General features: G+C 37.1%; 1 protein-coding gene across 1 annotated transcript in view; it reads left to right on the forward strand.

Annotated features, from left to right (window-relative positions):
- Positions 1–1,758: 1,758 nt before the first annotated feature.
- The window catches only part of GLCCI1 (glucocorticoid induced transcript 1), a 50,946-nt gene continuing 38,497 nt past the window's right edge, over positions 1,759–14,207 (forward strand). The window contains exon 1 of the mRNA XM_009994924.1: positions 1,759–1,858. Within this exon, the coding sequence (XP_009993226.1) occupies positions 1,759–1,858 (100 nt within the window). The remainder of the gene's footprint in view (positions 1,859–14,207) is intronic.

The following is a 14,207-nucleotide window of genomic DNA, read 5'->3' on the forward strand; positions in this document are numbered from 1 at the left end:
CCTGCGGGGGGAGCAGCCGCGGCAGCCGCTCCCCTGCTCCTTCCTGCCCTGCACGGGGGGTGGAGGTGTGCGGTGGAGGGAAGAGTCTAAAATTAATCCGCTTCCCTGTCTACAGGTGTAATTATTTAGTACGGGTTGTTAATGGGTTAGATGTGCATCTGGGGTGTCACAACCCTGTCCTCCGGTGTGTGTTAAAACCAAGCCTCAAACGTGCTTCCTTTCTGCAAAGCTCGATTTCTTAAAGACTCGTAATTTTGTAACATCTGAGGTTGAAAAATGTCGTGTTTTCAAGCACAGACTCCAAAACACACCCGTGTTGAGGTGCTTAAAAACAAGTGACACGGTCTGCCTCCTCACGGTGTTTCATACAGAATTCATTGAGACTGTAAAAAGGAAAATCAACCCAATGTAGCCAAAAGGCCACTGAAGTTTAAAATGTAAAATTGATTCCTAGCAAGTCCAGCTTCACCTGCATCAGGTTGTCTGTTAAATTATTGAATGTGTAAAAGTGGCAGTGGCCATCTTAACTTCCCCCCTCCACCCCCCTTCCCCCATCACTTTAGCAGCTGAATGAATCATTCTAAATGCACTTTTAACGTTATCCCGCTGCAGCCATCAGGTATTGCACATCATCTCCTTTTGGGAACGTTTTCTGTGGTTCAGTACCCCTTGCTTGTTTGTCCTCTTCCTCAAGTCTTGCTGTGTTTCGTTTCTGTGGCAAGCTGTGGTTGCCTTGCTTGCCAACGTGTTGTGTGGCGGTGGAATCTGTTACCTTCTCCCCACCTTCCCTTTCAGTTTTAACGTGTAGTAAAACCTTGCAGTCCTTAGTATTTGTAACTCCAGCAAATCTGTCATCAGAACAGTTCTAGGACATGGGCAGCATTTTGCAAATGAGCAAAATATCACGGCCAGTTATGTGTGGAGTTAATTTACCCTATACAGTGTTGGTGCTTATGCAGATGACCAAATCGGTTGTGTTATAATTGGAACAGATACATCATAACTTGTTTCTCAAAAAGATCATCCATTTATGCACAAGTTTTTGCCTGCTTGAAGATGGAACTGGGATTCAGTGGTTTTGCTTCATTCAAGCTCTATTTAAAATGGTAAAGATCCTTTTTTTCCCACTGTATGAAATACTAAATGTAGGTTTCCTTTTTTTTTCCCCCCCCTCTTTAACCTTTGGAAAAATCAAATGGGAAACTAGGCAAAAAAAAAAATAAAAATAGGTGCGTATGCATAGTGATGGTGCTGCTGCTGAATACTGTAAATTATTTAATTATAGGCAGCTGGAGGAAAACATTGTAGTGGTGCAGTGTATAAAGGTCTACGCTGAAGTTGTATTGAAGATGGAGGAACGTGGGCAATTCCCTGCCAGCCAGGAAAAATACTGCAAAGCTGTGAAGTATTTCATTATTGTGTACAAATATTTTTTCTCAGAGAGGAAGTTTTAATTTTAGAAAGTGGTTTCAGTCGTCTTCATCTGTGGGCTATTTTAGCCTTAATAAATCGGACTGTAAATTAGTCCTGAATGACGTTCTGTCATTCAACTTGTTTGGGCTTGCCTCACAGGGAACCGTGTTAGCAGCATACCCGGCTTGGTTCGGTTTAATGACTGCAATGGGTAAAATCACAAATGGGCCGTCAAGAAATGCACCCTGTAATCTGTATGCACTGCAAGGAATTCGTTTCCCCCCTCCTCCAGGTCAAGCCAGCTGCTGCTGCAGAAGCTGACATCCTCTAGCAAATCCTGAATGAATGAATGAAAACAACGTGATCGCCCTAATAATGACCACAATTGCACACGTCAACAGCTTTATTTTAGCGAAATACAGGCACCATTTTCCAGCAGGGAAGGGCAATAAGATACCTTGTTTCTTCAGTCTTGCAAATGAAAAAAAGGTTACCAGCCCCCCCCATACGCCCCCCCAAACCTAGAGCTGTTTTTACACAATTTGGAATGTTACATGCTGTGGGGCAGGATTTTGCTGGTGTTTCCCTGCTTGTTGTTGATCATTATGATGTATGAATACTGAAAGTGATGTTTATGGTCTGTATGGGGATAGCAGTATATAGAAAATTGATCTCTTAACTGGTGGACTGCTGCAGTAATAATGGAGGACTTGGGGGAAAAAATAGTGTTCTGTTTTCAAACATGGACCGTCTTGCTGCAGCTTGTTAAACAATGTGCTACTCCAGCTATTTATAGTTGCTATCAGTATTGAAGTCTTGGGGAAGTGACTTGATTAAGTTTTTTTGTTAGTTTTTCAAAATCATTTCCCACTGCTGTAAAGTGTGAGTTTAGGCTCTGGGTATAATCCTGTTGTTTTCCTCACCAGTGCGGGAGATCTGTGTGCCTTTGGCTCTGCAGTCTGACTTGGGATTGTTTCATGAATGTGCTTGTGCTGGCGGCTGCTTATGATTCTGATGGATAGATGCTTTTCTCTTCTTAAGACACCTACCCCTTCTCATCTCCTTTCAGCTTTGTAGTTGTTTGGAAATCATCAGTGCCAGTATTTACAATTTGTTAATGTTGATACTGCATGAATGAGAAATCATGAATGCTAGAGACTGATTTAAACGTGCTAAAGAAGAAAAAGAGGGGAGAAAAGTGATATTGTAGGATAAACCTGCAGTGTGTATCTACTCCTTTTAAACATGCTTATTCCTTAGTAGTAGATAGGTTTTTATAGCTCGTATTCATGTTTGGAGAGTTGGCAAGGTAGAAAGTGTCTGGCTGAATGTAAGAACATTGTTTTTCTTCTATCTGACGCATCTCTGATGGAATAAATGTAACATCAACAGATTGTGAAACTGCATGGTTTATGACAAAGGACATTACAATAATAATAGTAATCATTCAGAAAACCTTTGGACAGGTCAAACAAAATGTATTCTTTGCTTGTCACCATTTATGTTTTACAGAGAAAAAGCAAGTTGTTTTCTTTCTTGCCTTACCTGGATAAAATCAGTAGTTTGTTATTGTGTAAAGTAGCTTGTATAAATATGAGAGTGAGTTTCCTGTTTAGTTTGTTTTTTCACATTGTATGTGATATTTTGTATACAAGGAGAGTGTAAATGACTTCTATATGATTCAAGCTCAGTATTGCTTTCATCAAATACTTTGGTTTGTTTAGTGCTAACTCTGAGAGTACTGTAATACTAAGCTTCATATTTTTCTAACTTCCACTTATATAGTTCGTAGTACAAAGCTTTTTCCATATAACATTTTGGAGGTAAAGGTTAGTTTTGAGGACATCTGAAAAAATAAGTAATCAATTTGACTGTTAAGGGTTCCAACTGTCTTTTACTTCCCAAAATAACTCTTGAAGTGTTGCCAACGTTAGTAAGAGAAAGAAATTAAAAAAGATGCAAAGCAACTGCATAACCCTGTTCTGTGTAATTAGTATGTATAACTGTTGGTATGCTTGTAAATAAAATGCTAGGAGAGTAATACAGACAGTATTGCTGATCTCTAGCCTTGTAGGGGATATCACTGTTTAAAAAAACAACATTCAGACTTCAAAAGGTAGAACTATTTTAATATCCTGGATTCATGCCATCCAGTATTTTGGCATAATAAGCATTTATGCCAGAGATCAAGAAGATCTTTCCTTTATTTCTAACAAATGTAGGTAAGGAAGTAATTTTTGTGACGCTTCCTATTTCCTGATGCCTGAATAATAGCAGTATTCCCATAATTCTATGTCCAAAACAGTTTTGCTCCAGCCTTGTCCCTCTCTCTTCCCAAAATAGCTTTCATTGGAAGATAATATGATGAAATAAAATACACTGGCTAAATTTGAACCAGTTGTCTTGAATTCAAAGGCTCTTTAGCTACATGTTTTAACATGACTCTAAGTGAGAATAATAAATTAGATATCCAGAATAAATATGCTTCATAAGACAAGCTAATTGATCTCCTTTCAAGTGGTAAAACAACTGCAGGAAAGGAAAATATAAAGGTGTTTTCTTCATTGAACTTCAATGATACCGTAGCAAGGCATTAGCTATTAAGGAAGCATCCCCCGCCCACATGGGAAATAAAAAAAGCAATTTATGAAGTTTATGTATATCTATTTTAAATCTCTACCTGACCTTTAATTCATATTATTTGAATGTAAGCAAGTATTAGTGTGTTACATATGGTCAAGCTGAAGTTACTTGCCAACATCCATGTATAGTAAACCAGAGACTAATACTGACATTTGTTCTCTGAAATTCATAGTTCCTCTTTTTTGTCCTTTTCTTTGCCATGGTGGTGAGGTGAATGGAGATGTTTAAAACGTATCTTAAAATGCTGGGAGGGTAGATTGAGGGACTGTATCTTAGAATCTTGCAAAAAGAAAGTCAGTGTTCGCCAAGTATAGACTGACACATGAGTTGTTGAGCTTTGATATATTGCTAAAATTCATACTGGAAACCTATTTATTGTTAAGATGGGATTTTTGCTACTACTTTAGACATCATCATAAAAAAAAAAACAACAAACAAGAAAAAAAGAAAACTGATGTGGTAATTCTGAAATTTCAGTTCAACCTGGACTTGAAAGAGATAGTTGTAATAAAGCAAAACCTATTAAAGTATATGTTTCGTAATATTTCAGTTTAAGCGAATATTTGAAATACTTTTTAATGGGAATTCATCACTTGGGTAATTACCTTCATCTGAAAAAGGTAATAGTTGGGTTTTTTTTCCCCAGTGAAAAATGAATGCTTCTGTTTAAATCAGTTGACAGTATCTTCAGTAGAGAAAAGCATTGTCAACATTGACACAATGGTTAGCTCTCCATGCATATGTTCAAGAAAAGTTGTTAATATAGTAGGATTTAAACATCAAGTAGCATTTTTAAAAAGTATCTTATTGATAAAAGACTTTGTAGTAAAGGCATAATTGAAAAACTTTTCTCAGGACTTGACATAGCTATGTTAATGATCATCATGTTGTGTTAATTTTAATATTTAAATGCATTGAGTTCGCTCTGTTTCAGTGCTGACTCAGATGTAAACATAGTGCCTAAACAACAACTTCAGGCATTTTCAGGCGAGTAAAATATTTACATCTCATTGTTAGAAGTAATACACGCACAGCAACTTGTCAGCCTGAGATTATCTCCTTTTCCTTCATGTCCCCATTTTTAAGCAGTGAGCAATTTCAAAATGAAGAGATTTGGAGATCAGAATGAAGGAAAATGGGTGTTTGTACTTAATAATCTGTTACATTTTGAGTGTGTATTTACTTCTTTCCACAGATCAGATTGTTCTTCAGTTATGCTTTCATTTTTCTCCTTCTGATTTGGCTCCAGCACTAATTTGTATTATGACCATTTTTGAATCAGAAATTAAATCCTAAAGCTTGAAAATAGTGAGTGGGTAGTGAAAAGGATCACAATTTGTGACTTCTGCAGTATGGATACCACGCAAAGTATCATGCTACGGTGTGTAATATCAATCCTTTTGAATGGCGAGTCAGTCTCTCCAACTCTTGTTTTTCCAAAGCTAGGATCTCATCCATGGAAACACTTGCCCATAGTTGAAACTGAAATAGGAAGGCTTTCTCAGGAACTCTTTCTGCTCTCCCAGCTCTGTGAATATGGACTTAGGACCAGAGCTGTTCTTTTATGTGGTTCCCTTGGACTATCTGATGCTGACTCTGCTCAGACTATGTCTTCTGCTGCTACTAAGACAGAAGAGGGCCTGTCACCACTGGATGGTCACCTAGGGGAAGGAAACCTAGCCAGGCCAAGTGGGACCATGCTGTGAGTGCCCTCAACCTGTTCTTTCTGGCCTTGTAATTTTGCCTATGCCTTGGGCCTGTTCATTTTTCTTCTGCACCTTCCCTGCTCTTTGGTATCTGCACCAGCTGCTGTTGCTGTTTCCTACAAAACTGTTGCTTATCACCCTGTTAAAAACATTTTATTTTTTTGCGGGGGGGATGGTGGGAACCAGGTAGGGTTCCCATACTCAAGCAGTAACTGTTTTCTGCACAAAAATTTTTTAAACAGGGATTATTCTAACCAGTTGGTTTTGGGTCAATGGAATATGGTTTTGATGGAAAGCTTCAATTTTTTTGTAGTAGATCTCTTAGCTTTCCATATTAGCTGTTGCTGATTTGGAGACAATATGTACTTCCCAGTAGGTCATGAGAGGTTTCAAAACAAAAGTTCACAACCTTAATGTAAGAACTGTATTGGCTAGACCTTATTTAGTGGTGCATGTTCCCTAACAATAAATGATGTCACAGATGTTGGTGCTTATAAGGATTTAACTTTCACTGCTACTAGTGTCAAGGAGTAGCTGTTTGTAATAGGTATTAGTCTCTGAATCAAAACAAATTAGTGATTAACAGCACTGTTTCCTATGTGCCACTTGTTTTGCACAACAGCAAACTACTTTTACCCAAACCACCCATTTTGTTGCCTCCTCAGGAAGAATATGTCTTATATCTTGCTCATAAAAGTGGTGACTTAGAACATTATGATAGCATTTTCATAATGGTTTTTGAATAACCTAAAATCCACTGTAGACTATTTTCTTCTTACTTGACCTTGAGATAGTTTGTACTGGAACAATAATTTAAGTCTCCCATTTCTTCAACAGTGCAAGTCACCTGTTTGAACGAGATTAGCTTCATCCTCCTTTCCACCCTCTCACCACCAGGCATTAAGCAAGTTGTAAACACACTTCTGAATTCCAGGATTTAACACTCTGGCTTGACTGGTCATCACAAAGTCACAGGTGTCCATATTTCAAACTCAAACTAGAAACTAATTTCTGTAGTTATATGCATTTTACTATTGTTTTAATAAGTATAAATCTGTCTTTTGGAAATGTTTTCTGTAAAAGTAACAACTCAGCTGTGAACTGATTAAATGTGTGGCAAAATAAGTATTGTTCTATCCTGTGCCTTTTAATCTCTGCTGTTTTGGTGTACAGTGCCTACTCTGGAGTTCTGATAGAAATACTTTGTGAAAGTTGGCTAGCTAGATTACCTGTACATCTACATTTTTTAAAAAAAGCTTCATGGTTGTAAAAACCGAAACATTTTAATATAGATGCTGAGGCTGCAGTATTGAAAAATTAAAAATCAAAACCCTAAAAATTTGTTGACTTATGTTAGCATTTGGAAACCCAGTTGTGATTTTGAAATGTGATCTTATCTGAAAACAAATTCTGGTTATTCAGTACTCGATCACTAGCTAATTCTTTTAATCCTAGTCTGTAGAAATTAGCCTGTAAATACAAATTCCACTTCTTCAAGTACGACATTGTCAGCTATTGACTCTTTGGGGAGTAGATTACCTAAATGCAGAAATAAATGTATAGGCTTTTGAAGATACAGCCTCCAAGGCTAACAGTACAGTTGCTTTCATTAGATAAAGCATTATACCCATGCTGAATCAGAAACGTTGCCAGATAAACCTTGAAAATTTTGCTCCTTGTTCCCAGAACTTGGGCCACTGACACACATTTTGGAGGAGCCAGTGATCAGCTCTGCAAGACCTGTGAGTCTCTGTAGGTATTTAATGTGGTCTTACAATCACTTCTGCAGATTGCAGCAGAGCTTATTAGGCCAGCAGGACTAGAATATGCTGGTGATTACAGCAGGTACCAGTGTAGTGCGGTCTGTGCTCTGGAAAGGTGTGGTGAGTGTGGTTCTCACACATTGAGCCAGCTTAAATTCAGTGTTGTGTGTTAGCTAATCAGTCTAGTAGAGTCTGGAGCACTAGGAAGTACACTGCAAAACCCAAGTGGCTTTGCAGTGTTGACTCTGAGCGGTTAGGTGTTATACCTCTCTATCCAGTATGTCCTGTATAATTCAAAATCTTTGTTATACATGATATCTTAACTTTCCGTTGTTCAAAGTAATGGAGAGTTGACTTGTTCACTAAAAATTAAACCCAGGTTGATGCTGAGTACCATGGAACAGACTTTGAACAGTATGACTCTAAAAATATCAGTTAACGGCTGAAGAATGCAGAATAAGACTTAGGTTTACACAGTAGTTGGGAAGTTGCCAGGTTAAAGGAGAAGCTGTCTTCACAGGAGTGAATTTCAGTTAAGGTCTTCAAATTTTCATTCTTAACTGATAGCTGTGTTTGCCTAATTGTAGCTGTTGATAGTGCAATACCCTTATACATCCTTTCTCTCCTACTCTGATTTCTCTGGTATTTCACCTTCAGTGGCTCCTTTGTTGTGACTAATATCCCACCCTGAATAATCATCTTTGTAGTGTTTTCTTCCCCCACAAAAAACCCAATAAAATACATTTAAAATACTTAATGTTCTTTTCAAGGGGAACAAGAAAAGGTCCTAATCTGGCGGGCAAAAATTGTGCATGTTTTAAGACAGATGATAAAAACATGGAAGTAGAAAAATAAGGAAAAAATAGTTACCACTGTTCAGTACCAAGAAAAAAGAGATTAAGAATGATCGGAGATTAATTTGCTGAAATGTATGGTTTCGAAGTCGACTCCCTAGGAATACTAGCAAAAATCTCACAGGAAATAGCCCACATATTAATTTAATGCTTTGTGGTCACCAGGATGAAGTATAAAGAATCAACTTCAAGTAACTGCAGTGATTTTTAACCCAGGAAGATACAGAAGATTGAAATTCTAAGGGAGAGTGTAATTTGGAATTAGGAATTCCTAAGACTATAATAAATACAAACTGCAGATTTTAATGAAGTCAATTCAGTTATCTCCGTTGCAGTATTCTAGAAGAGCCCACTCAGAAGCTCACACTTACCTTCAGCTTTCAAAGGCAATATTCTGAACAGGAGGTGACACCATTTGAAAATAGATACCTGAGTATAGCAGAGATGATGCTGATGTTTTTAAAATATGAAAAATTTTGAGTACAGTTCTAAAATGTTGAGACCCATTGGTCTAACTTCAGCTACAGATTAAACTTCATAAGAATTTCTAAGGGTTGGTGGAAAGCAGCAAGGAATGATAAAGTGCAAAATGAGCTTTCCAAATTGTGTAATGCTAACTTGGTGGTTTTGATAAGAGAACTGATTTTCTAGAGAGGAAGTAGATCTTATCTGCCTAGGCAAATTTTAAAATTAGGATGATGAAGCCTTTGATTAAGAGAGAGGTTTTAGTTGTACACAGGAAGATTATGCAACAAGATTTGCAGGACCTTGGGAAATGAAATAATTTTTGTAAGTGAGATTTAAAAGTAGAAACTGGAGGTTTACATATGTGAGGTTGTGCTTGAGCAGAATATAATTTCCTTTGAGTAGGAACATGTAATTTAAAAGTGCTGGAAGGTGGAGTTGGGTGATGGTGGAATCTATAAACTGCCAACATGAAGTAACTGAAAAGGTACTGGGCACAGGTCATGTCTTGTAGAAATGAGCAACCTGCTTCGTAGGGGCCTGCTGAGACAACATTGGGATACTGCACACCCTTTTGGTGTTCTGCAATTTAAGGAAGGTAAAACCTAACTGGAGTAGACTCAGAGAAGGACAGCTAGGTTAGGAGTTTAACCATGCAAAGATAACGGTCTGCTTAGAATAAAAATAAAATTGCTTTCTCTTAATCCAGGTGAGTGGGGAAGGGGATGGAAAGGTGAGAATAAAGAACTCCAAGTTAGTGCTGGGATGTGAAATGGGTGGAATTGTTTGAGAATTTAAATGATTATGTGGAAAACAGTAAGAAGGCTGGAAACCATAAGAAAAAAAGTATCTTCCCATAAAATTTTTACAGTAGGGATCGAGGGGGCAAAATATGCAGGTGCTGTAACAGTATGTTATCTGTTTTTAAGTGGTTTTATGAGTAACAGTTGAGAACTGGGCTCCTGATTTAGAAAGTTGCTTCTAGTCCTTTGTTTCTATGACTTAAATGATAATGAAAAGTTTATTTATTTGATCAGCAAAGTTGGCCAGCCTGATTTAAGCAATCAGTTTTTAATCTGGTTTTACATTTCTATTTTTCAGTATGTTTTTCAGAAAAAAAGTAGTCTTGTTTTGTAAAATTAGCTCAAACTGGGAGAATGCCTTCTATTTCTAATCATTGATGATCATTAGTATGGCATTGCATAGCCTACCATGCATTGATTAGAGTTCTTTATGGATTTTGATTGTGACAATGGTGAATCATGCTTTCTGATTTTTCAAGTTTTTTGTTTTTTTTTAATTCACAATGATGTCCAGCTGCATTTTTGATGGAAAGTGAAATTAGATCAAAGGTATACAGAACTCTCACTTTTCTACAATGTTTTGTTAAATTGTGTTATCGTTACAACAAAAAAAAATCCCTTCAGAATCAAGTTTATTCAATAAAGGTGGTACTATCTTTAGTTATTGAATTAATTGCAGGTACTTATAATTTCCTTCAAGATTTTAACTATTAATAGAATGGAAGAAAAAAAAACAGCTTTAGTGCTCTTTTTGATTCCCAGTTCATTTCTCAATATTGGATAAATTTATCATTCAGCCAACCTAAATAAATGAACAAAAAGAAAGATAATTCTCTATGCCTGCAGGAGTGCACAACAGTTAGTGGTTGGTTGTGTGTTTCAGTGTGCTCTTTTTCTCAAGTAATTATCTCCTGAGCTCAAATAATATTTTAAAAGATTTTTAAAGTAGGAACATTTTGGAGATACTTTATTTAGGTATTTTTATAGTGTTTTAAATTTGAAGTTATAACCTGACAAAGAAAAACATATTCTAAAAAGGGTTTGGAACTGGTGTTTTACTTACCTGGTGCCCTGTTTGTGTGAATATTTAAGTTGCTTCTGTTGAACAAAGCAGGCTTTTGTGATAGTAAGTGCTTTGTCTTTTGTATACAGGTCCTATACATGCCAGCAGTAATCTTTGTTAGAAGAATAACTTAGCTTTGGATGGCTGGAACTTTCTTCCTTATAGTTTGTTTACTTTTACTGAGACTAGAGCATTCTCTCTGTGATTGATCTCTAAGGATAAAGTTGATTTTAAACGGGAGTTTTGCTGTGAACAAAATCTGACTTCTGAAAGATGTGTGTAGTCACATTTTACTTGACCTGTAGTTGGATGGAATAGGGATATGAGACAAAGATCATGTGTCAACATATATGCATAAGCAACCAAGATTTTGAAAGTGAGCTGCAGAGCCAATGGAATTTGTGTGCCTGCAGATCTATTCATCTTGGTATCTGTAGCCTTGCTCTGAGCACTGTGCCTTCCTGTGCACTTAGGAGAGAAGAGCTGTAGGTCCTTGAAGAATCATGCCTAAAACCTCCTTGATGGAAGGAAATGCCTTGATCTACCTTCTGGATTCAGTGAATAATGAGAAGACGTCTTCTCTTTCTATGTGGCTTAGTAATAGCTATTAGAGAATATGGTTGATTCCCAAAACCATTACTGTGGGTCTTTTTCTACACTTTCTCTTTGAAAGAGTAAACTGGTTTTGTTTTGTTTTCCCAATATAGGTTACTTTTTGCATCTATAGACTTGCTCTTCCTTGCAGTTCAGTTTGAATGCTTGTAAGCCTCTTCTGGTGCAAAACTGTATTTTCCCTGACTGCCAAACTATAAAATAGTTTTTGTGGAAGACTGGTTCCCCTCCCCCCACTTTTTTTTTTGTTGTTTCTTCTTTGTTCCTCCCCTGAGGACTCTTTAATATAGAAAGCACATAATTTATGGACCTGGTTCTCTGATAAGATCTCAGGATCTCATGAAGAGAACTGCTTTCTGTTTGTCCAGTTTGGCTGTTGGAGTCTTTGTTAGATTACGGTGCTAATCTGTGCCTTTTTTTTTGTCATTTCAATGTTATGGATAATGAGAAGAAATTAGAGTGGATTATGTCAGTCTGTTATGAGTAGTTACTTCAGAATGCCATTCCACTTCATATTTAGTCACCCTCTGTCTCAGTTTCTAAAAACGGAAACATGGGAATAGTGTCTGAAGTTGACACAACTGAATCAGAACCAACGTGGTGCACATAATGAAGACTGTATTAGTACACAGTATTTTCAGTGATATATCAGAAGGTAACCTAACCTTGCCAGCTCTTGTTATGAAGATCCTTTTGGTAGCAAAACACTATACTGCATGTTAAATATTTGAAAAACCTAGTGTTTGCTTTGGTTTAAGCTATTAAAGAGACTAAGATATTTAATTTGAAATTATAGAAGGAAGACTGCAGTAACTTTGTATTTCTTTCCATTTAACTGTGTTGAGTTCTTTAAGTTGCTATTTAAAATCCTATTTTTTGTTATTTTGTATGAACAGTGTGTGGCAATCAGTATGCTCTTTGTTGTTCTGCACCACTCTGAACTGTTAGTGCAGTCATTCAGCTGCTTTGCAGATTGGGTCAGAAACAAGTCTGTCAGTCACTGGCAATTGGGAAATGTCTTTTGAGCCCATAGATCTATCCTGTGGAGTAAAACTTCTAGGGACCCCAAATCCCTTGCTAATCCTTTCCTTGAGAGATTTTGGTTCCAGCTAGAAGAGAAAAGCTTTCCTGAGAATGATGATTGAATTTATTTTTTTTTGGAGTGGTCTCTAAATCCCCCATTATTCAGTCTTTTTCCTCGCAATGTCATAGAGACAAGTTCTGCAAATCAACATGCACCAGTTTGTCCATCTATCAACTTACTCAGAGTAAGAAAGACCAATCCAGTATACATTCAGGAATGTACAGTAACACTATATACTTGCTTAAAAAACAAACAAAAAACCCCCAACAGACCAAACAAACCAAAAAAGGCAAAAACACCTGACCATACTCCTCAGAGAATGTTGCTCCTCTTCTATCTGAAACGTCTACTTCTGTAATACTCAATCATTTTCCAAAGCAAGCAAGAGTAGAAATATCTATTTTCTTGCTTGTAGAAGGTGCAACAGACTTTTGACTAGACTTGTGTGGGACACACAGCAGCAGCCACTGCTGTGGTGACCATGGCCCAAATGCTGGGCCATCATTCTTAGTAGTTACTGTGCATCACCATTCCTTAATATTCAGCTTTCATTTCTGGTTTATGGTTTCCCAGGCTGCCTTCCCATGTACTCTGTTATTTAAGAGGCATTCACAGAGTCCCTTCTGATTCATTGGTTTTGTAAATTGTTGTAAATTTGTTGTAATCTCTAGTAGGAATGTCCTAATGTGATATAGTTTCAGTATCTCCTTTAAGCCAGACCACTTGAATTCTGACCTTGGGACTTTTGAAGAGATTCTTAAGCAGACTAGGATATCCATCAAAATGAGTCCTTCCAAGAGCCTTTAGTACTTCTGGAGAAGATTCTTTTGAAGTTAGTAATAATTTCCTGGGTTAAATTTTGTAACTCTTTGGGAATGGATGAGACCTAAGCTCGGGACTTATGTAACTAATAGTTCAGAAGGTGAGCCAGAAGGTTCTGCAGAGTGTTAGGAACTGAACTGAGTAGAAACAACAACTCATGAAACATTATTGTGGAATTTAGTACTGATATTTCATGGTGTTATGATTTGGCTGTATTGGTAAATAATTTAAGTTATACATGAAATTTCAAGAAAAAAATTAAGATACTGTTGCAAAAATGTTGTATAGCCTTTTGGCAGGAGAGCAGCATGGTTAGCTGACATTAATAATGAGATTTTTATGTTGTTAATGCTCCTAGTTTTAGGGAAGAATGAATTTTATTGTTACTTTATGTTTTTCCTACAACATGAGAGGAATCTGTGTAATCTGAGAAGTTCTTAGGATAATTTTAGTCTTTTAAGATGGATATAGCCATTCAAGGATGGGGGTGGAAAAGTTTTGACCAAATATAAAATGCATCTGCTAACAGCTGAGAGAGAGATGGGAAGATGCTTACACATGGGCTCTGGTGGATTTATCTGAAGCAGTTTTTATAATGGCACCAATGCTAGCTGTCAATCTTGCTCTTCTGCTGCAGGTGATTTTCCTCATTGCACATATGGCAGAAAGCATTATTTAAGCTAAAATGGACTGTGAACCTGGTTTTGAGATTATCTGCAGGCTAACTGCCTCTATGTTGGACGGGAAGGCAATCTCTTCATTTTAGAGCTGTAGCAGATGGTTTTATTTGAGCCCTATGTCCTTTTCAAAAGAGCTGTCATGTGTTAGTTTCTTACTAAATTACATTTTGCTGGCAGAGAAATCAAAACCTTTTTTCTGTCAGTCTAGGTAGTATAACTAGAATTCTCTTAGCTCCCAGTGCAGCATGCAGAACCATAATTTCCTGATTTCATGCAGTTTATTTTAGTTGATTCCTGCT

The sequence above is a fragment of the Chaetura pelagica genome, unplaced genomic scaffold (genome assembly GCF_000747805.2).
Source record: "Chaetura pelagica isolate M959 unplaced genomic scaffold, ChaPel_1.0 scaffold12, whole genome shotgun sequence".
In the NCBI taxonomy this organism is placed as follows: domain Eukaryota; kingdom Metazoa; phylum Chordata; class Aves; order Apodiformes; family Apodidae; genus Chaetura; species Chaetura pelagica.